This window comes from Xenopus laevis, chromosome 6L, assembly GCF_017654675.1.
Source record: "Xenopus laevis strain J_2021 chromosome 6L, Xenopus_laevis_v10.1, whole genome shotgun sequence".
Lineage (NCBI taxonomy): Eukaryota > Metazoa > Chordata > Amphibia > Anura > Pipidae > Xenopus > Xenopus laevis.
This window is the reverse complement of record NC_054381.1, coordinates 12,783,901-12,808,109: the sequence shown is the minus strand read 5'-3', so window position 1 is coordinate 12,808,109 and position 24,209 is coordinate 12,783,901. Positions and strand designations below refer to the sequence as shown.

At 41.6% G+C, this 24,209-nt stretch overlaps 1 protein-coding gene across 1 annotated transcript; it reads left to right on the top strand.

Moving 5' to 3' along the window:
* Positions 1-488: 488 nt before the first annotated feature.
* wdr86.L (WD repeat domain 86 L homeolog) lies at positions 489-22,542 on the top strand. The gene is made up of 7 exons (XM_018267118.2): positions 489-1,688; positions 3,585-3,910; positions 4,176-4,317; positions 5,968-6,388; positions 18,027-18,162; positions 21,141-21,244; positions 22,063-22,542. Exons 2-7 carry the CDS (start codon positions 3,682-3,684, stop codon positions 22,276-22,278), a joined length of 1,248 nt encoding a protein of 415 aa, XP_018122607.1. The 5' UTR covers positions 489-1,688; positions 3,585-3,681; the 3' UTR covers positions 22,279-22,542.
* Positions 22,543-24,209: the final 1,667 nt, after the last annotated feature.

Here is a 24,209-nt window from a genome sequence, read left to right as displayed (position 1 = left end):
GCCAAATGATAGAAGATGCTGCCAGTTACCAGTAAATTCTTTTCGGTAAGCACCAAACATTTCTTACAATTATTAACCAAGAAATATATGCTTTGCTCTTTTTTTAACAATTTTGCACCCAAGGGGCCCTTAAAATTGTAGGGACATAGGGGGAAAAAATCTCTCCCTGCCTTACTCTGAAACCAGCCCTGTATTTATTACTGTTTATGTGACAATGTATTTGTTATTCACTTTCACTCCCAGTGTTTGTTTGGCGCCTCCCTGCACTTCCAGGAGTGATTTATAGTTTGGCGTTACTTCTCCTTTAAGAGCGGAGTTGCAGGTTGGTGTTATATTCCCTAAGAATCCATCATGCAGTGTATATATGTATATATGCCATTGTTCAGCCTGCTGGGGGTCAGCCCATAATGAGGGCTGTGGAATTCTCTCTGGCAGAGTCAGTAATGAGAAGCAGTGTCAGTTTGGGAGAGTGGGGAGGTATTTGCTGGGGGGGGGGGTGAGACTGAGGGGTCATGTTATAGAGCCTGGAGCGCTTGCAGGGATCTCTCCCACTCCTCTGCTCAGGATACAAAGCAGCTCCCAGACACAAGCCCCTACAGCTGCACCAATCCTGCTGCTCCTCAGGGGTAACTCCAGGACTCCCACATTTCTCAACCAAGAAGCCCCCACGTGAACTCAACTTTCTCAGGGGGTGCCAGATGCAGTACAGCACTGCTAGGATACAATATTCCTTCTATATTCCTGATCATCTGGCTGTATTCCTGATCCTCTGGGTGTATTCCTGATCTTCCTGATCCTCTGGGTGTATTCCTGATCCTCTGGGTGTATTCCTGATCTTCCTGATCATCTGGGTGTATTCCTGATCTTCCTGATCATCTGGGTGTATTCCTGATCCTCTGGGTGTATTCCTGATCTTCCTGATCCTCTGGGTGTATTCCTGATCCTCTGGGTGTATTCCTGATCATCTGGGTGTATTCCTGATCCTCTGGGTGTATTCCTGATTTTCCTGATCATCTGGGTGTATTCCTGATCCTCTGGGTTTATTCCTGATCATCTGGGTGTATTCCTGATCATCTGGGGGTATTTCTGATCCTCTGGGTTTATTCCTGATCATCTGGGTGTATTCCTGATCATCTGGGGGTATTCCTGATCCTCTGGGTTTATTCCTGATCATCTGGGTGTATTCCTGATCATTTGGGCATATTCCTGATCACTTGGGTGTAATCCTGATCAACTGAGTGTATTCCTGATCCTCTGGGTGTGTTTCTGATCATTTGTGTGTATTCCTGATCATCTGGGTGTATTTCTGATCCTCTGGGTGTATTCCTGATCTTCCTGATCATCTGGGTGTATCATCTGGGTGTATTCCTGATCAATCATCTGGGTGTATTCCTGATCATCTGGGTGTGCACCAGGAGCCTGGATTCTGGGGGACCTATCACCCCATGACTGGGTCATAGAGGAACCCCTAAAAGTTGCTGCTTTAATGGTGCCAAGAACCAGACTCAGCAGGGCACCCTCTGGATGGTATTTGCAGTGACTTGCCCCCCTGCAGCTGATTAATAGGTCACATGTGGAACTCATCTGAGCAGGGCTGGGGTGGAACCTGAACAAAAGCGAGGATGTTCCCCTCAATAGACTGACTTCAAAGACAACAGGCAGGACGAGCTATTGCTGAGCTGGGCAAGGTAGGCATCTGGGTTCTGTTAGCGCATGATGGAACGAGAGTGGGCAGACTATCATGGCACATGGTTAACTTAACCTTTAACTAGTGAATAGAAAGCCTAGAGTATTCTTCCCGTCTGTAGAAGAATTATGTTCTAGACTACAACTCCCAGCATGCTCTCCTGCAGGGTGGCACAGCCCAAGATTAGCCCTATCTGCCTCTGAAGTGGGGACACATCACTGTCAAATGCCCCTTGTGGGGCCCCTAGGGGACACCTTTGAAAAATAACATGCTATTGTGTGAATTATAGTTCGTTTTGCTGCTGTAAGTATATAATATAGCTTCTCTGTCCAGCAACAATGTCTTAGCCCCCAGCTAATTCATTCATTTATCCTGGAATGCTGCTTCATTTACTGGCTCCTCTTTATCCAATGGCAAAACTGCTGTCAGAGCTGTATATTTTATATATTTATATGTGTTTATATATTTACATGTGTTTATATATTTACATGTGTTTATATATTTATATGTTAAGAGCAGCTCAGTGGCCTCCTAGGTGAGCCCTGTCCCTACTGCTTTATGTACAGGACTATTCATACATAATTGAAATGAAGGAGCTGCCATATCGTGTGCTCCACCATTGTGATTTCCAGGAGCCCAGGGTGCTGTGTGTGTGTCTCCCCCCATTGCTGAGTCTGGAGGAGTGGATGGAATGTTTTGCTGAGCTTGCAGAGGTGCAGAGATATCCCACTGTAGGCCCCCCGCGCTGCATTGTTCAGCTCTGCATGGATTCCCTGTGCTGTGGTGCATTCATCACATGATCAGCGCTGGCCCAAAGAAAACTTGCTGGGGGCTGGTTTAGGGTCCCTAAGGCATATACACCAGGGCCCTCACAGAATCACATATAGAGGATAAACAATCATTGCATTTTCAGTATATTCTGCAGCACTTTTTATTTATTATGAATCTACAACTCCCAGCAGCCTCTGCCAGGTTCTGTATAAAAGAAACACCTTTATGGGACATATAAAGCATGTAATGGTAACGGCACACATGGGCTGCATAAAGCCCTGCCTATGGCACAGCTCACCCACTGACACTACTACTAGTATCTGCCATAGGCAGACCATTTTCCCCATAACTGCCAGTTTGGGGTGATCTGACAGCTGCGGTTCTCCTTAAAGGACAACTAAACCCTAACAATGAATATGGCTGAAAATTTCATATTTTATATAGTGAACTTATTGCACGAGGCTAAAGTTTGAGCTTGTCAATAGCAGCAATGATCCAGGACTTCAAACTTGTCACAGGGGGTCACCATCTTGGAAAGTGTCTGTGACACTCACATGCTCAGTGGGCTCTGATTGGCTGTTGAGAAGCTAAGCTTAGGGCTCGTCACTAATTATCCAGCAGAAAATGAGCTTCCCCTGTAATATAAACTGATGCTACAGGTTTGCTGATTATTAAATTCTGATGCTAATTGCACTGGTTTCTGTGCTGCCATGTAGTAATTATCTGTATTAATTACTAATCAGCCTTATATTGTGACATTTCTATTCTATGTGTACTGTATATTGTGAGTGGGTCCCTAAGCTCAGTAAGTGACAGCAACACAGAGCATGTGCAGTGAATCAGCAGAAAAGAAGATGGGGAGCTACTGGGGCATCTTTGGAGACACATATCTTTACTGCTAAAGGGCTGTGGTTGCCTTGGGCTGGTACAGAAGCACAAAACATAATGTACAACATTTCTAGCTACTACTTTAGTTAGGCTTTACTTCTCCTTTAGGAGCACCATGGTGGTTAAAACAGCATAGGTATCATTAGCCTGATGTAAAGCAATGTAATATAAGAATGTTATGGCAGCACCCACAAAGCACTGTTCTGATTTACTGCTAAATGCACCCTTTGTTTCTAAGGTATCGTAAGGTTATTTGTCAGTGGAGATAATGTGAAGTCCAACAGAGGGTTGTGCCTGGCGTTGCTGAGCTTTCCCACACCTGAGAGGGTGACCCCATGAGTCCAACCCTAACTGAAACTGCCCATGCTGGGCTCCGGAGGATGGGGAGCACTGGCTCCACTTGTGGCACATCCAGTTCTTTGGTAAAAGTCTGCACTGATCACAAGGGAGGAATTAATTGGGTGAGTCTGAGCCCGGACGGGTGCCACCTGCTGACTGCCAGCGAGGACTGTACTGGCCGACTCTGGAGGACATCAGACAACCAGTGCTGCAAGGTGCTGTGTGGTAAGTACTATCCCTTCCATGGGCTTGGTCTTTAGCCCAAGTACCTCTACTCACCCTCTAGGGGCAATATACATACATCTTACCTCTATTCACTTACTAGGGGACATTATACTCATATAGTTAGTATATCATTCTGACCGCTACCATTAGCAGTTAAAAAAAACATTCACACCCTGCCTGATGCGTTTCGCACCTGTACTGGGCATAACATGTGTGCACCTTCTGACCATCTCACTTTCCTTTCCTGGGCAACAATGGTTTCCAGGGCACGGGAGTTACATTACTTTCTGTCACCTGGAGAACGAGGCGGCTTTCACATGCAGTGCCGACCAAACCGTGAGAAAGTGGGAGGTGTCCACAGGCGAGTGTCTGATGGTTTATACGGGACACACCTCTATTGTGAACAGGTGGGTTTCTCTCTGTGTCTCTATGGTAATGGGGTATTCAAGCTTACTTTCTCTGGAGGGGTTCTATGACCATATAAAGGCACAAGGCTGCGGGCTGAGTTATACAGGGAACTCTGAGTATCACTCATGTATTATAAGGGATAATGTACCCCCTACTGTAAATGATAAGGATTTTAGAAGTCACTAAGGGGTTCTGTGACCATATAAAGGCACAAGGCTGCAGGCTGAGTTATACAGGGAACTCTGAGTATCACTCATGTATTATAAGGGATAATGTACCCCCTACTGTAAATGATAAGGATATTAGAAGTCACTGAGGGGTTGTTCTGTGACCATATAAAGACACAAGGCTGCAGGCTGAGTTATACAGGGAACTCTGAGTATCACTCATGTATTATAAGGGATAATGTACCCCCTACTGTAAATGATAAGGATATTAGAAGTCACTGAGGGGTTGTTCTGTGACCATATAAAGACACAAGGCTGCAGGCTGAGTTATACAGGGAACTCTGAGTATCACTCATGTATTATAAGGGATAATGTACCCCCTACTGTAAATGATAAGGATTTTAGAAGTCACTAAGGGGTTCTGTGACCATATAAAGGCACAAGGCTGCAGGCTGAGTTATACAGGGAACTCTGAGTATCACTCATGTATTATAAGGGATAATGTACCCCCTACTGTAAATGATAAGGATATTAGAAGTCACTGAGGGGTTGTTCTGTGACCATATAAAGACACAAGGCTGCAGGCTGAGTTATACAGGGAACTCTGAGTATCACTCATGTATTATAAGGGATAATGTACCCCCTACTGTAAATGATAAGGATATTAGAAGTCACTGAGGGGTTGTTCTGTGACCATATAAAGACACAAGGCTGCAGGCTGAGTTATACAGGGAACTCTGAGTATCACTCATGTATTATAAGGGATAATGTACCCCCTACTGTAAATGATAAGGATATTAGAAGTCGCTAAGGGGGTGACCATGTAAAAGGACTCTCAGTGTCAACAGCAAACTCCGCAGTGTATCTGACGAAGAACAGTTGGGGTAGGAGCAGAAGTTGCAACTCCAGAACTAATTCAGTACAATTTACTTAAATGGGAAGGGGGGGGGGGGCAGGGAAGTGCCGGGACACAGCCGAGTAGATTAGGGGATAGGCAGGAATGGTACTTGGTGTTTGGAAATAAAGTGGTTGGAATGAGCAGATAATGGCACGTGGGTTTGGAATGAGGACTGAATGCACAAGGCTGGGAATCGAGAAGAACATGGGATCTGAGATTTTTTTTTTCATGTGTTATTTTTTTCCTCTTCTGCATTTTACATATTTAAAATCTCCCTGTTTTCACATCTCTATGTTCTATTATTTATATATTTGCCACTTTGCCTTTTACTCCTGGTTCGTCCTCTCTCTGTCTATTGTCCCAGGTATCTGTAATTCTACCATGTTCTGCCTGTGACCTTTATTGTACTTTCCAATTCTGTTTCCATTTTTCTCACGCCTTTAACTTTCTTTTGAGCTTTAGATCTGTTGGAGCATGGTGGTTGTAGTTCAGCAACAGTAGGACGCTGCAGTCTTACAGCTGATGAAGCAGAATAAACGTGTAATTACTTGGGAAGGGCTTTACTATAGACTCTATTCCTACAGGATTCTGGTGTCCAAGGGCTACATCTTCAGTGGATCGTACGACAGAACCGCTCGCAGCTGGAATGTAGACACTGGCCAAAGCCTTCAGGAGTTTCAGGGTCATCGGAACTGCGTCCTGACTCTGTCTCACTTCTCCTCCTACGATGTACTGGAAGCCTTAGACATGGAAGAGAAAGAGGTGAAAGAATTCCTTGTGACTGGAAGCACAGACTGTACCATTAAAATATGGGAGGTGTCCAGTGGGTGCTGCTATCAGACACTGAGGGGCCACGTGGGGGCCATTCTGTGTGTCGTCTTGGATACGTCCAATGGGGAGCTGTATTCTGGCAGCATGGACTGCACCATCCGTCGGTGGAATATGGTCACTGGGGACCAACTCACTGTATTCAGGCACCATCAAGGCTCCATCATCTGCTTAGAGGTAAGGGGTCGTCTTCTTTCCACATCTCTTTGGGCAAAACCAATTCATATTTAATGTTCTTGGTTTATCTATTGAGCTTAAGGAGAAGTTGAACTTCATACTAACCTTTAGTACTTTACAACTTTCCATTGGTCTTCAGTTTACATTTCTTCAAAATTATTTTCTTTTGTGTTTGGCTTTCTTCTAAAGTGAAATGTAAAATGTTATCCAGGGCTTAAACCACGTGCCTTGGGCCAAATGGTGGGAGAGGGCTGGGCATGTATCTCTTTTCCATGTATTCTCTTAGTTTTGAGTGTCTGAATATCCAGGATGAAGTGTGTAGGGAGCTTGCCTTGGGTCCCATAAACCTCAGGCCCGGTGCTAATGGTATGTGGCCCTTAAGCTTTCAATTTATGCCGGGTAGTTGATCTGAAACCCTCGGTGACCTGGGGTTGACCATTTGTTGGGAGGGGTTGGATTGAAATTTGAATTTGAAATTCAAATTTGAAATTTTATATAATAAAAAATGGTAATTGAAATTGTCATCTAACTGGCTCTAACCCAATTTGTGGGTTGCCAACCTATTTGGGTCCCTTGAGACCTGCAAATCGGACAGAGGGGGATAATTAATGACCATACGAGTTAAACTGCATCGGTACAGCTTCCCATAGCAACCAATCAAATATTTGCTTTTGTTTTCTGACTTGTAATAGACTGTTCAAAGCTAATTGCTGATTGGCTGCTGTGCAACAAGCAGAACATGAAGATGAGGAATGGGTATCTGGCACAGATTTATACACAATAATTTACTTTGTCTTTTTGGCAATATGTATATGATTCTCAGCATTATTAGAGGCCCACTAGCTCATAAAACAAGTCATTTAAATTCTTGAGTGCATTATATTAAAAAAAAAAGAATCACACACAATTATTTCCTTAGCCTTGTGCCATAAATCAGTGAGTGAAATGCATCCACCATCTGTTAGTGTTATATAGTGTGTGCAACTTGCTCACTCCATTCTCAGTAAATCCTTTCAACAAGCTCATGTTATAAATACCCGGCTCTATGTTTCCATTGGAAGAAAATACTGGCTTTAAAAGATATTTACAGTAATTAAGGTTTAAATGTTTAAACAGGGTAATAAATATATTTTATATATATATATATATATATATATATATATATATATATATATATATATATATATATATATATATATATAGACTAAAAATAGAGTAAAATGACAAACGAATACTAGAAATAGACAAATACAGGCACAAATAATGTTCTAGAGGCATACGTAGTGCTCCATTTTAAATAAGGGCAATCCCACTTAGCCACGCCCCACCTCTACGGATAGAAAATAAGTTCAGTCTCTGCAACCCCCAGTGGTCCTGAGTCCATCCCCCATTGGGTTGGACCCTGTTGATTCCCATTAGGACCCCCATCTTATCCCAGTGTTGAGCGTTCCTCTCCTAGCAATACAACAAATTCCAATTGGATGTCCAATGGAGGAGCTGAATGATGGGCATATCTGTCAATCAATGGAGCAGGGGAATTGGATAAACAATGCACAGGGACATTTGCAACTTTACAGGATCAGGCAGGGACATTTACAGAGGGCCAAGTTTTTGAAACGGGGATGGTCCCCGGGAAAAGGGGACAGATAGAAATTTGTGTTCATATATTAGTGTGGGAGCTGTCACACTGTTAACCTTGATAGAAAAAAGTTCCTAGATGAAGTAGTTGACAGCCCATTTCTCAGCAGTCTGGGCCCCCTGCATTCACAGGGGTTCTGATACACCCCCCGATAGTGTCTTGAATTAGAAATAAGGGTGGGAGTTGTATAGATTACTGGCTGCATTGCTTGTCCTATCTCTGCTTAGTTGTACAATGAAACCTCAATTTTACATACCATTTACACCATTTTTTGGGTTCCACCAATGTATAATATATAATGTATTTCTTCGAACGTAAATATTCCTGGATTTAGGGTTGTCAGCTGCCCAGTTATGACCCAGACAGCCCAGTTTTTGGGAGGACTGTCTGTTTTTCCAAATTCGGGAAACCAGGCAGGACATGATGTGGCGATTCTCAAATCACCGACCGTCAAGTCATAACCTTGCCCTGACATCATTGGACACACCTCAGTCATCATCTGCCCCACGCTCCGTGATGTCACAGCCCAGCCCAGGTTTCCTACAGTCGGAAGGTGGCAACGCTACCTGGATTTGATGCAATTTTTTTCTAGTCCCTCGAAAAATATAAAATTGGGGTTCTACTGTACTGTATTTTTATGTTCTACTGTGTGTGAGCTGCCATGTTGCTTTTCTCACTGTTTGTTCTATATATCCCCACCATCAAAGGCATGAAATAAATGACCCAAATTGTGCGGCATCCAATAAGTTGCCTGGCTTTATTTTATAACAGCTCAATATATGCAAAAATTAACTATAATGAATTAGTTAAAATAAATATAACAATTAAAAGGAGAACCCTCTGAAAGATAATGATTATTTATTGATTAGAATGAGTAATGAAGCAGTTACTGCACCTCCCAGCAATCCCAACAGACGTGCTGAAATATTGCGGCTATAGTTCCAAGTGAAAAATTCTATTAAAGTATGTTCTACTCTGCTGGTTCCCCCCACATGGACATCCTTAATTAAAAATCGAATTTTTGGATAGTGATAAGTGTCCTGCGTTTCTTGTCCTTTAATCTCCTTGTACAGGAAGTTACAAATCATTAACTCAGAGGCTTCCCGGATTCACTAATATGAATATACATCCCCATTAACTCTTTGTTGTATCTCAGTGGGATGCCATACAGTCTGTTTTTGAATGCTGGGAAGAAACTTTTAGAGAAACCCAAAGACATGGGAAAAACAAACTCACGGTGGGGATCAAATACAAACACCCCTTTTAATTAGCACTAGTTACTATTGCTACTGCGGCAGGTCCCCAATTTCCAAAGTGCGCTTCCCTTGAATACAAGATGGCCGAGAACATCAGTTGTAGGGAATACATGAGCTGAATAACAAGCGTGGAAGTTCCCACATGAATCTTGTGAAATCTGACGAGTTTTGGTAAACTTATCATATACATTGGACTTTATTTGAGTGGAATATACTCAAGTCCAGCTCTTTCTTTAGAGGGCAAATATCTTGTTCTGAATTAATAGCCTAGTCCTGGTGGACCAGGTGCAATATACACTTGCCCAGCTCTTTCGTTAGATGGCAGATGTTTTATTCTGATTTATTTGCCTAGTCCTGTTGGACCTTGTGGAACAGACTTGTGTCCAGCTCCTTCTCTAGAGGCTAAATATCTTGTTCTGAATTAAAAAAAAAAAACCTGACTCTAGTGGACCTGGTGGAATATATTTTTATCCAGCTCTCTCTCTGTAAAGGGCAAATATATTGTTCTGATTTAATAATATTGACTTGGTGGAATAACCTTTAATAGTTTAGTTTCATCAACAAGAATAGAGTGTCTGAACTTTATTGTCCAGCTCCTTCTCAATCCTTGTTCAGGATTAATAACTGAGCTCTGGTGGACCTGATGGAATATCATTTTGTCCAGCTCTTACTGTGAAGGGCAAATATCTTGTTTTGATTTAATAATCTTGTCCTGGTGGACTTGGTGCAATAACCTTAAATAGTTTCATCAACTAGAATAGAGTTTCTGAATTTTATTGTCCAGCTCCTTCTCTAGAGGGTAAATATCTTGTTCTGAATTAATAACCTATCTCTAGTGGACCTGGTAGAATATATTGTTATCCAGCTCCTTCTCTTGAAGCTATAGATCTTGTTTTAAATTAATAACCAACCTCTAGTAGACCAGGTGGAATGTACGCTTGTCCAGCTGTTTCTATAAAAGACAAATATCTTGTTCTGATTTAATAATCTTGTCTTGGTGGATTTAGTGGAATAGTTTCATTTCATCAACTAGAATAGAGTTGTTGAACTTAATTTATTGTCCAGCTCGTTCTCTAGAGGGTAAATATCTTGTTATAAATTAATAATCTACTTCTAGTAGACCTGGTGAAATGTACTATTTTCCAGCTCTGTCTGTAAAGGGCAAATATATTATTGGGATTAAATAACCTAGTCCTGATAGATTTGGTGGATTAATTTTAAATTGTTTGTTTTAATCCACTAGAACAGTGTTTCTGGTTTGTTCTGATTAAATAACAACATATCATATATCTATCTATCTATCTATCTATCTATCTATCTATCTATCTATCTATCTATCTATCTATCTATCTATCTATCTATCTATCATCTATCTATATCTATTCTCTCTCTCTCTCTCTCTCTCTATTATCCATCTATCCATCCATCTCTCTCTCTCTCTCTCTCTCTCTCTCTCTCTCTCTCTCTCTCTCTCTCTCTCTCTCTCTCTCCATACAAATAGCACAGCCTAGAATTACTGTATAATGTATCAGCTACGGCCCCCCCTCCCTCTGTAGTCTATAAGTTTTAGGCATCTGCTCCCCTTCTGGTGCTGCTGGGTCAGCAGAAAGGTTAAAATTTCTAAAACTCTTTGGCCATATCAGTTCCCTGCTAGGCTTTTATGTGCACGGCTGTGTCCCTATTGTATGTGGGGATGTGTTTATTTATATAAAATCTGTATGTAATTCCATCGGCTGTTCCACTCGGCCCATCTGGGACGTAGATACGGGAAGCCCAGGACTTTCTTACTGAAACAAATGATGGTGCTGAGTGACAGCGAGAATGTTGGCACATAATGTGAAATGTTCCCGGGAAGGAAAAAAACACAAAGGTGCATTGAGATTAGTGTGCCCAGTGCCAAAAAGGGAGGGGGGTCATTCCCATTTGTTCCTATGGGGTGAGAGATTGCAAGTGGAAATATAAAGGGAAACTATAAATGTCTCCTTGTCTGTTTAATGCATGTTTATGGACCATATATACCTCTTTTGCTCACTTTTCTCATCAGACAGCAACAAAATAGGCAAATACAAGACACTAGTCCTCAGTTGGCTGTATTGTAGGTGGGATAGTCCTGATTTGCACACCCACCAAACTGGGCAAGGCTTAGCCCAACTGGGCAGGTTGGGGGCATTCCTGGGTCCCCCTGCAACGTATTAAGGTTGAGACCAGCAATCCCTGGATTTAATATTTGCCTGGTTTGAAATGGGCGAGTTGGCCCACTTGGGTCTGAATAAGTTCATTGTTTCTCAATTAATTAAATGAAAACAATGAGAGATGAAAACCTCAGCCTTGACATATCTGGAGTTTGTTTGTGAATGAGACAGTGGTGAGTGGTAGAACTAAACTCGCCTGAGCCGTGGGGTAGGGATATGAGTGAGGCAAATCCCACGTGGATATGTTTGGCAGAACCAGTGCCAGATCAAACATCATTAGGATTACCAGTGCCTAAAATCACATGCTGTACATACTGGAAGCTGCTTCTTGGCTAAACTAACCAAGCAGAACAGCATGTATAGTATATAGTAGTTACCGGCCCAAACCTATAGCTAGTCTGAAGATCAGTTAGGCAACCTCAAACATCTTTTCATTTATGCCCAGTTTTTGGAGGTTATCTTGGGAAGGAACAAGATAAAATTACAAATTATATTTTCAGTTATATATTCAGATACTACGATACAGTCTTGCAGTGGGTTGGGGACCTGCGGTTTACACGCAAAAACCTGTGGTACCCTGCGGGTTGCAGGTAGAAGTTTTGGGAGCAGGTATAGACGCAGGTCGGCGGTTCTACGGGTTTGCGGTCGTGGGTCGGGTCACGGGTCTTCTCAATAGCGAGTTTTACTCCTTTTTTCTGATCACGCCTACTTTTAATGATGTCACTTCCGGTTCACAATGACAACCCTTCCTGTTTCTTGATGGTCAGCAGGTCGCGGATCGGGTTGTGGATAAGGTACTTACGAGTTGAGTCCCGTAGCGGGTAAGTGTACGGGTTGCAGGTCCTGGTGCGGGTCGGGTTTGGGTTTAACAAATTGGTTCTACGCAGGACTCTAGTCTACGAGGGGTTAAAGGGAACATAAACCTGATCTCTTTCTTGTTCTGTCGGCACTGGTAGAACTGTCCTTGAAATTCAACCTCCAGACCATTTTTAAAAAGAAATATTATTTGCCTCCCCCACATGTAAGTGCATCGGGGCCAGGGGTGTAACTACAAGAGGAAGCAGACCCTGCAGCTGCAGGGGGGCCCAGGAGGTATAAGGGCTCCATCAGGCCCTAATTCATATACAATTTTAATAATTATTAGTAAAACAAGTCTAAGCATTTTGGGGGCCTGAAAAATAATTTGCTACTGGGCCCAGTAATAACTAGTTAGGCCACTGATTGGGGCACAGCTGTTATTTAGGGTAAAGAAGGGAAACAAGCTGAAACCAATGACAGCACATCCGGTCGTCTTTGATGGCGGAATATTTACACAAGCCGAGCAGGAATAGCTCTGTGCTGATTGCAGGGAGTTGAAAGATGAACTGAGGATATTTGTATCCATTATACATTCACTAATGGTTTTACTGTGGTGCAGGGGATCAGCAATGGGGTCCCGGGTTCCCACGTGAGCAACAAAATGTTCAGTTTCCATTGCAAACCACGGGAATCGCCATAGATAAAATACTTGAATTGTGTAATAGAAAAGTATTTTTGTCACTTTCCGGCAAGACGACCAAATGTCCCAAGTGATATTCCCCATAAAGGGAAGAAAAGGAACAAAACTAAGGACAGTAAAATGCAATAAAACCCATAGCAACCAATGAATTGCTGAATTGTTTTTTATGAGTTACTAGACCAGCAACTTGGACTGGTTGGCCTATAACTGGCAGGTGGCTAGTGCCTCAAACTGGCAGAGTGATGGATTCAAGGAAAGTGACAGTGAAGTAAAGAATGTGAGAATATAGGGGCGTAGTAATGAAATAATGGGCAGACCCGGGTGGATTCTGGATTGATCAGGGAAGGGAAGTGTAGGAAATGCTATAAAAAGTGGATTTCCCAAACTATATAATAACATATACATAATAACTAACCCAGGGACTCAGTGACTCTCCAAAGAGGAGTATAAAAAGGCAATATATGCCCAATTTAGTTTTCCTTTAAAGGAGAAGGAAAGCTACAGAGGTATTTTATTGCCAATAGATTAACCACAGTGGTGCAAGCTATAACACTATATTTATTCTGTAGAATGTTTTACCATACCTGAGTAAACAGCTCTAGAAGCTGTCTCTGTTGGTTTAGGATAGCGGCTGCCATATTAGCTTGTGACATCACTTCCTGCCTGAGTCTCTCCCTGCTCACTCATAGCTCTGAGCTCAGATTACAACAGGGAGAGGAGCAAACTGAGCATGCTCAAGCCCTAGCCCTGGAGGTTTAAGCTGAAAACAGGAAGTCTGATACAGAAGCCCATGAGTACACAATAGAAAAAAAGAAATTCTGTGTTTCTTTTGACAGAGGACTCAGAGCAGCATTACTTTGAGGGTTTACTGGTGTATTGATATAGACCTTTCTGATAAGGCTTATTTAGTTTTAACCTTTCCTTCTCCTTTAAGGAGCCACGTCTATGGCATCTTTAGTAATCTTTAGTAATCTCAGACAGACCAGGCAGGGGTGGAACTACCGGGGGAAATGCTGGAGGGTGAAATTTGACCTTCCCTCCCAGTTTATCCAATCATCATGCGGCTCTACCGGGAAACAACCAATAGTTTAGAAGCTGGGGAGGGGAATAGAAAAAGCTCCGCCCTCCCACCCGTTTCTACAGCTTCATGACAGCAGTGGGGGCCCGGCTACAGAGTGAGTACAGCAGCCGGGCCACCCTAAGACCCAAAAATCACCAGGCCCGATACAACTGTCCCCCTAGTCCCGCCCTGATGGCAGCCCTGGATATACTGTAACTTCCCCTCTTTGAGGCACATTTATCAAAGGCTGAAATAAACAATTTGCTGGAGAAAAATGTCACAGTCCTCTATTTGCTCCTATTGGGTTTATTTATTAAACGTCAATGTGAAATATAAATACTATATAGAAATAAAGAGATGAAATGAATAAAGAGAATTTATTACAGCAGTAGATGGATCCACATGGCCTTACGGGGAAAGAAATCCCTTAATCATCGGTTTTGATTAAGGGCCTATGATTAAGGGATTTCTTTCCAGAAACGCGTAAGGCTATGTGGATCCATCTACTGCTGGAATAAATTCTCTTTATTCATTTTATCTGGAGTGCCGCCTATCTGTTTCTGTAATTATAAGGCACAGCTGGTGGAGGAGGAAAAGAGTCTGGAGCGCCTATCAATTTTGACTGTGATAAATACTATATAAGTGAATAGAGAACCTTAGTTTTCTCCTCTCTGTGCTGAACCCTATATAAGGGTTATAATAAACAGAATTTATTAATTAGTTACTCAGCTCAATTCTGTGCTCTTGTGTATCTCGGTAAATCCCACGTTGGTCGGTTTTCTCAGCTCAGAAAACGCTGGCGTGTAAAGCCGTAGTGGGCAAGTCAATAAGCCATACTGATATTTCTCTTTATCCCCCATACACGGTGCTGAGTGATTAACATGAAACATCTGGACTCTGCACCCGGGATCCGGTGCTTGTGTTTAGGCAACGGATAATGTTTATGTATCTTTCCCCGTAATGCTGAGAAAGATGGTTCTATACTAATAGATTGTTGCTTTAGCTGGTCCCAGGCTGTGGGCTGATTAAGGCTCAAGCTGCAGGTTCAGTTCAATAAAGCAGCTTTTAGCTGTGCAGGTTCAGACTTGCTTAGGCTGCCATTGTCTCTGTGTTTGGCAATAACCAATCATTGGCTTTTTATGGTGCTTCTATCCTAGCAGGGGGTGTGGTTTAGTGACCAAGGGGTGGGCTATCACCCTGGAAGGCTGCTCATAGCCAATCCCTGCAATAAAAGCCAAATTGGCAGTTCTCCTCCCCGCTGTCTGATCAGCTCCATCAATCAACACGTCAGAAAGTAAACTGTTGCACACATCTGCTTTTTGGCAGGGATTATGTATCCCACGTTCTGTATTGTTATTCATTTTCTCCGAATATTGCACAAAGCCAAACAAATTCTTTGCAAATTAACTAGAATTAATGACAGAGCCGGAATTAGTAAGGAGGGGGCCCTGGAGAAGGATGGGGCTCCGGAACCAAATCAGAGATGGAGAGTGGCTCATTGAAACAGTGATTATATAGTGAATAAAGTGACCCCTACTGTAAAATATAAGGATATTATAAGTTACCCAGGAGTCCCATGACTCCCATGTTGAGTGTTTTTATACAGGTCATGGAACTCCGAGGTGACTTCTAATATCCTCATATTTTACAACTGGGGGTACTTTATTTATTATAATACACAAGTTTCAGTGAGTCATGTGACAAATGACATCACGAAGCTCCAATTATATCTGATGACATCGCTAAGCACCGCTGTATATAATTTACAGGATATTCATGTCTCTTGTGTATTATATAGGTTTATTTCCCCTTTTGAGAGCTCTAAACTTTCAGGTTATGGTGCACCACCCCAACATGGAAAATCATGCATTTTTCAGATAATTGGGGATCCACCCAAATGACACTAATCTGCCTCAATCTCACCCAATTACTGGAAAATGTCTTGTCCCTTTTCAAGGGAGCAGATTGGTGTGTGTATAGGTTTTTAGGGTGCAGGGCTCCTCAGCTGGGCGGAACCAATTTCTAAGACCCGGACCGAATCCGAACTCCCAACCTGACTCGCAGACCCATGACCCACATCTATACCCGCACCTGAAAATCCTCCTCTCATTCCGCAGGGTGCTCGTTTTTTTTGCGGGTAACCCGCTGCAGGACTCTACTCTGTGATATCGCTAGAGTAGAGATTGTCAAATAGCTGGGCTTGCCCCTCGTGGGATCCAAAGCAATGGAGGGGCAAACCACTTTAGTCAGCTACTCGAAATTTGGGTTACTAAAAACGAACATTTTTAAGGAAAAAAACTGTAATTTTTCGAGGTTCATTTATTAAAGGCAGAGTTTTTCTCAATAAAAAATCATCTATTCTTTTTACTAAAAACTAAAATTTTTAAGGAAAAAAAATTAAAATTTTCAAGATTTATTTATTAAAGGTGGAGTTTTATTTTCTATAAAAAAATCAATTTTTTTTACTAAAAACTAACATTTTTAAGGAAAAAAAATTAAATTTTTCATGATTTATTTATTAAAGGTGGAGTTTTGTTTTCTATAAAAAATCCATTTTTTTTACTAAAAACTAACATTTTTAAGGAAAAACAAATTAAAATTTTCAAGATTTATTTATTAAAGGTGGAGTTTTGTTTTCTATAAAAAATCAATTTTTTTTACTAAAAATTAACATTTTTAAAGAAAAAAACTGGAATTATTTTGAGATTTATTATGCCCCCAAGATGCAAAATAACCAAGTCTGAAAATAACATTTTTAAGAAAAAAAACTGAAATTTTTCAAGATTTATTTATTAAAGGCAGAGTTTTTTTTCTCAAAAAAAAATCTATTCTTTTTACTAAAAACTAACATTTTTAAGGAAAAAAAATACATTTTTCAAGATTTATTTATTAAAGGTGGAGTTTTGTTTTCTAAAAAAAATCCTTTTTTTTTTTTACTAAAAATTAACATTTTTAAGGAAAAAAACTGGAATTATTTTGAGATTTATTATACCCCCAAGCTGCAAAAAGTCCAAGTCTGAAAATACTTCAGCTAAAACCTGTTAAATTCATGTAAATATCAATGGCAGAGGTCCCTTTATAACCATTTGAAGATGTTTTTTGCCATCACAATTTTGGGGTGTTTTATGCTGGGTTTTGCTCAAAAACGTCATGAATTCAAGGTATTCGAATTTTTTCCTGATTCCATTCAATCAAGTTTATAACATCCGAATTTTTTCAGAAATAAGAAAATATTTCAGGTAGATCCTGCCAATGGTAAATTATTAAACTGGCTTGAGTTTATATGTCACAACAACCTGAAGCCGGAAGATCACTTTAAATACATGTTCATCAAGAGTGGATGGGTTGGAGCCCTAAATAAGGAATCTTATGCTCTTCAGAAACACTGGCTAGCAAAGTCAGTGGAAAATTTTCATGAGAATCCTAATTTGATGAACATTGATCTCATTTCCCAAAAATTTTCAGGAAACAAGGAAAAACATCCTTTTATGAAAGTGGCTAAAAAAAGGTCTGACTACTTACATACCACAATTACTCCTTCCCAACTCTCATATTCCATTAGTAAGTATAACAAGTACTTGTCGCCTCTTCTTGGGGCAATCTAAACTGCCCGGCAGGATGACACCCGGAGTTCTTCGTTTTCCGAAGTCGCCTGAAGTTGCCTCACAAGGAAACTTTAGGGGAACTTTGGAAACTGAAGCGATCCGAGTGCCATCCCGCCGACGATTCTAGCCGGTTGGAAGGCCATTCGGAGAGATTAATCGCCCGTAAAAGAGTTGATTTGTCGCTGGGCGACTAATCTCCCCAAATCTCCACGTGTGTCTCTGTCCTAAATTGGCTGTCTGGAACATTTCCCTCTATCACTATATGATTGTCATTATAATCTGACTCTATATCTCTGATGGGAATTGGAAGAGGAGATGGTTACACAGATGTTGAGTGTTGGCATGACAAGAAGTAATTCGGTCCTTGTTAATGTATTTCTTTTTGCAGATAGTGGGCCGCCATTTGTATTCAGGGAGCGTGGACAGAACAGTGAAATGCTGGTTAACGGATACCGGGGACTGTGTCAGAACCTACAAGACGCACAAACACAGCGTTAGCACACTGAAATATCACGCTGGAATCTGTAAGTTTCATTGCAGGGCCCAACATTACTGCTGCCCAATGGGGTTTTTCCCTTAAAGTCAATGGGTTATTACAGTCACAGATAATAATACAATGGGACAGCAGAAATGCCAAACTCCTAGAGGTGATTTCAGAGAGGTTTTGGCCATTACCCAGGACACAGAACACTTCATGTTATAACCTGGCCACACATAGTTCTGATGAGACCATGGCCCCCTGGTTTTGCCTCTACTTGGGGAGTAAATCTGGGGGACTCCTAGAAAATCAGGTAATTTACAACTCTGTACAGGGACACTGAAACCACATTTAGCTGAAATATCCCAAAGATGTAGCCAGAGTTTTACCAATTTTATTTTAGACTATCCTGGGCAATACAAAGAGATATTCCTCAATCTCATTCATCTGAGATATCTTACAGATGTAGCCAGAGTCATGCCAAGGTGTTATTGCAGATTAAATCTATCCTGGGCAATATGAAGAGGTGTTCCTCAATCTCCTTCACCTGAGAGATCCCACAGATGTAGCCAGAGTCATCCCAACGTTTTATTTCAGAATATCCCAAAATAACATGTTCCACAACTGACTACACTTAATATACAAATGTATGTAGTCCAAGTTATCCCAAAGTGCTATTGATGACTATCCTGGGCTATCCACAAGCTGACCTGAAATACCCCACTGGTGTAGTCAGAGCTATTCAAAAGTGTTATTTTTTTTTATTCTATCCCAAGAGGTGCTCGACAGTCTCATTCACCTAAATTATTCCACGGGTATAGTGACGACAGTGGTCAGAAATTGTCTGTAGCATCACCTCAGTGCAATTGTATAGCAAGCGAGATATACAGAATTTATATTATAATGAGACTTAAAATAAATTAACAAAGAGTTGTAAGTGGGATTAGAGGCTACACACTTCTATTCAAACCACTGTAGGTTTCTGAGCTCATAAGAGAAGAGGTTGAAATAATCAAGTTTGGCAAAGAAAAGGGACAATTTAAAATATGTAGTTTTTTTATGAAAAACTCAGTAGAAAAAGGGAAATATTAGAACAGATTTGAGGATATTTGAATCAAATATATATGAAGGCCAGAGATATCCCACAGATGTAGCTAGTCATCCCACGGTGGTGTTGCAGATTATACAGTAACTATCCTGGGCAATAAAAGGAGGTGTTCCTCAATCTCATTCACCTGAAATATCCCACAGATGTAGCTAGAGTCATCCCACGGTGGCGTTGCAGATTATTACTATCCTGGGCACTACAAGGAGGTGTTCCACAATCTCATTCACCTGAGATATCCCACAGATGTAGCTAGAGTCATCCCAAGGTGGTGTTGCAGATTATACAGTAACTATCCTGGGCAATAAAAGGAGGTGTTCCTCAATCTCATTCACCTGAGATATCCCACAGATGTAGCTAGAGTCATCCCAAAGTGTTAATGCAGTCTATCCTGGACAATACATGATACGTGAAGGCCAGAGTTATATACACATTGATATATTGGATCCCCGTGTATTTGTCTAGTCATGCAGGGAGTGTGGTCTATTAACAAACAATCCTGGGGAATAGTGATCACCCAGCGCTGAACTGCTACACGTGGTTGGCTAGAGAGAATGGATTGCCAGGCAACTGTCAGTTGGGTGCACATCAAGTTGGGTGCACATCAGCGGAACCTTGACGTTAATGAACTTGATAACGAGACAGGGTCATACAGATGACTGACTTGGGTTTTGCTTTAGCAACCAATGTAGAAGTTCTAAAAAAACTATAGTAGTTTCAGATGGAGAGGGTTTCACTTATACATCCTATGGGAGTAAAGGGATCCATATGATTTGGCAGCCTATTGGCCTGCAAATGAACCCCATCTGACCAATGCGGAAGAAGCACCATCCCTTGTGCCCTCCTACATTAAAAAGCAGAATTCCCAATAAAAATTTGCAGCTCAGTATTGATTTTGTAATTAATTCTAAACTGGCATCTCCAGGATATAAATCATTTTTGACCTGAAAACCTGCCCTTTCCCGACTCAGTCCCACCTGACTCAGACCACTATGGTTGGCACCAAATAGGGCGCACTTTAATAAAGAAAAGTGGCAAGAAGTTGTAGTGGTTAGAGAAACAGGTTATGACATGGTTAGGGAAGGATGGAGTGGCTGGGCTGGTGGTGAGTCAAACAGACATACCTGATTCCACTTCCACAGACTAAGAAGAATCCATGATAGTCTGACTTGTAGGAACCACTTCCCAACCCCCCTTAGGCTCAACGTGTCATTCAACCCCTCCCTCACCTTTGTTCCGTTGTGAAATTATGAATTCTGGACTGGTGGTGAGTCAGACATGCCTGTTTCTACAGATTGAGAATAATCCATGATAGTCTGCCTCTGACTTGTAGGAACCATTGCCCAATCCCTCTTAGGCTCAACGTGTCATTCAACCCCTCCCTCACCATTGCTCCGTTGTGAAATTATGAATTCTGGGCTGGTGGTGAGTCAAACGGTCATACCTGATTCTGCAGATTGAGAAGAATCCATGATAGTCTGCCTCTGACTTGTAGGAACCATTTCCCAACCCCCCCATAGGCTCAAAGTGTCATTCAACCCCTCCCTCACCTTTGTTCCATTGTGAAATTATGAATTCTGTGCTGGTGGTGAGTCAAACAGACGTACTTGATTCTACAGATTGAGAAGAATCCATGGATTCAAGGAACCATTTCCAGTGTCATTCAACCCCTCCCTCACCTTTGTTCCATTGCGAAATTATAAATTGTGGGGCTTGAATTGAATTTCCCTCTGAGAATATGTGCACCACCCACTATGGAGAGCAGAGAGAATTCAAGTTCTAGACATGAAACACTATGAGGGACGAGGTGCCATGAATTTACACGTTATTACAAGCTCCACCCAGTTGAATACTCCATATGCAGTGAATCAGTTAAGGAGCTTATTTCCAAATCAACATATCAGTGTCTTTTTCCACAGTGTTTACGGGAAGTGGTGATGCCTGCGCCAGAGCCTTTAATACAAAATCTGGAACCCTGCAACGAGTTTTTCAAGGCCACTCATTTATCATCAACTGCATTCAGGTTGGTTATTTGTGTTAATAAGAACTTGCCCTCCATGTATCAACCAGTGAGTATTTGTTGAGGCTCCCAGGAACCCAACAACTAACTTAGGTTTATATAGAGATTCATTTTATATTAAAGGGGTTGTTCACCTTCAAACAACTAGTTGTTATCAGATAGATCACCAGAAATAACGACTTTTTCCAATGACTTTCTATTTTCTATGTGTCACGGTTTTTCTAATATTGAAGTGTAAAGTGTCATTTCTCTCCTTCTGAAGCAGCTCTGGGAGGGGGGGTCGCCGATCCTGTAAACTGTTCTAAATTGATACATTTAGTTGATACATTTCTTATCTTTGTCCCTGCTGAGCAGAATCTCTGGGTTTCATTACAGGCAGCTGTTAGAATTGATACAATTGTTGCTAATACTCCAGAGATGCTGCTGAGAAATGTATCAACTAAATGTTGCAAAATTGTAACAGTTTAGAGTCTGCACCTGGATCACTGAGCTGTCAGACTCAAACACCAGAGACAGGAACATTCAACTTTAAACTTAGATTTTGGAAAAAACTTAAAAAATAAATAATGGAAAGTAATTGGAAAAAGTCATTATTTCTAGGGAACAATCTAAAAACAACTAAATTGAAAAAAGTGTTTGGAAGGTGAACAACCCCTTTAATGTTGGGCAAATTGTTAGTTAGTTGGTTGGTTATTCAATACAGAGCAGGAACTAGAGTTTATTTCATGTAGGAGGCACTATACAATGGGAAGCTTCAGATGCCTACTCAAATTAAAGTCATAAGATTGATATCATTCAATGTCCTTAATTTTTATTTTCAGATCCATGACAATTTTTTGTACACGGCCTCTCATGACGGTGCCCTCCGAGTGTGGGACATCAAAGATCTTTGCCAGCAGAACAAGCCACCCATTAAGAAGGAGAGGTCCTTGAAGAGCAAGACTTCTCATAAGGGAAGCCTCTCTCACATCTTCAATAATAAAGTTGGCTGCTCGCTAGAAGTCAGTGGGCAGAGCGATCCTGCAGAACTTGTCTAAATTCACTTCTAACCTGGGACATCTCCTGACATGGACATCTGGAATAAACTATGAACTAAGGCTTTACCCATAAGGAAAGGTTTAGCTGAACAGTTATGACATCCATGTTTTGCCAGAAGTGGAGCTGCTCTCTTGAACTTTGACTCATTATTGTATCTAACGGACACCCTAGTAGACTTATGATAACAAGATATCTTATGGATCTACTGCCAAGGCCTAACTGGTGTATGGTGGGAACATCTAATAAACTGTCAGTGTGCTAAACCCATAGCATTCGCTCTTTGCACCCAGATCCATCTCATTGGCTCAGACTGTTTTAGTTGCATTCAGAGGCCATATAGTGTTACCACATGCAACTATATGTTAATCTGAGTTGTGCAAGTCCTGGTTATTATGCAATTAGATAATCTCTCACTTGATGTTTCCTGAAAAGCTTCAGTGTTAGACATAACCCTAGCCTACCAAATCCAGTGTACAGGTTGGTCTCGCCCTGTGATCATTCTAATGCTCTGATTGGATACAGGTTGGTCTAGGCCTGTGATCATTCTAATGCTCTGATTGGATACAGGTTGGTCTCGCCCTGTGATCATTCTAATGCTCTGATTGGATACAGGTTGGTTTAGCCCTGTGATCATTCTAATGATCTGATTGGATACAGGTTGGTCTAGCCCTGTGATCATTCTAATGCTCTGATTGGATATAGGTTGGTCTAGCCCTGTGATCATTCTAATGCTCTGATTGGATACAGGTTGGTCTAGCCCTGTGATCATTCTAATGCTCTGATTGGATGCACAGAACCCATTATCTGAAAGAGTATTGGGTTTGATCAGCCCTCAACCTGGAGATGGTTTAGCATAAGATGTGGAATGCCAAAGATTTGGTGGTTGGGGGGTGGAACGTAGACAAACAAAAGTAGTTTTTAGTGGGGTGCTGCCTAGGCACCTCTTGACTAGCCTGGTACAAGGGCAGATTTAAGAGAAATGTGGATATTAGTTTAAGACCCAAGGAAGACGTGACTTCCATGAACATGTTGTCATCCTAATGCTTTGTGCTGACAATCCAAAAGTGGTTCAAATCAAGCAGAAAATAAATATGTTTATCTAATAAGAATGTACAAGACAATACGGACTTACTCAATGCACATTTGTTTTGGCTTAAAGTAGAACAAAAGGTAGAGTCACTGGGAGTACCACAATGTCAGACACCCGTGATTACTTCAAACCCTGGGCCAGTGCTCATCTTGTTCAACAAATAAACAGGTTGGGGGCAGCTTTTCTGTAAGCACCGTGACTCCATATTGTTGCAGCATCACAGGCATCCCCTGCGCCAATTTATAATGGACACATGTGCAGTACAGGTATCAGTAAAGATATGTACTATGCATGAATGCGACAGCGGTCGCACAAGGGGTGTCTAGGACACTAACACGACAATCAAAGGAAAAGTACCCCTGGCCAGTGCAATTTTTTGCCCCGTTGCTCTGTGGTTGGGTAAGTGACCGTCCCTTCTGCTCAGGGCGAGTCTCTATTTGAAAGCATTTCTTTATGGACTATGTATCCGACTGGTCATGCCTTGCAGGTTCCATTGATCCAGAATCACTGTTATTGGTTAATGTTTAACTTGTGTTTATAAAGGCAATGTTGTGCTGTAGCAGAGGATTAACATGGAGATGTTCATTAAAAACACATTGCGATGAACTCATAACAAAAGCACCGGAGAGCTCGTCCTTATAATGGGAATGAAGGCGGCTGTTAATAGGAGCTTTCCGTCGCCCCATTGATTGCTCTTCTTTTTTAAGAAGTGATTTCATTCCATACATTAGTGTATTTCTCATAACTGGTGCCCCTGTTCTGCTGCTGCCAATGGAACTGACCAACCACTGGCACAACAGGTGAGGAGTGGTAATACTGGTGAATACTGGTGCACCGCCA

What these genes read in the sequence shown, in the direction of transcription:
- wdr86.L (XM_018267118.2), top strand. Translation starts at nt 3,682, where the DNA reads ATGAGTCCAACCCTAACTGAAACTGCCCATGCTGGGCTCCGGAGGATG. An exon ending in GTGCTGCAAGGTGCTGTGTG is followed by an intron (nt 3,911 to 4,175) that starts GTAAGTACTATC and finishes AATGGTTTCCAG; the next exon opens with GGCACGGGAGTTACATTACT. An exon ending in CACACCTCTATTGTGAACAG is followed by an intron (nt 4,318 to 5,967) that starts GTGGGTTTCTCT and finishes CTATTCCTACAG; the next exon opens with GATTCTGGTGTCCAAGGGCT.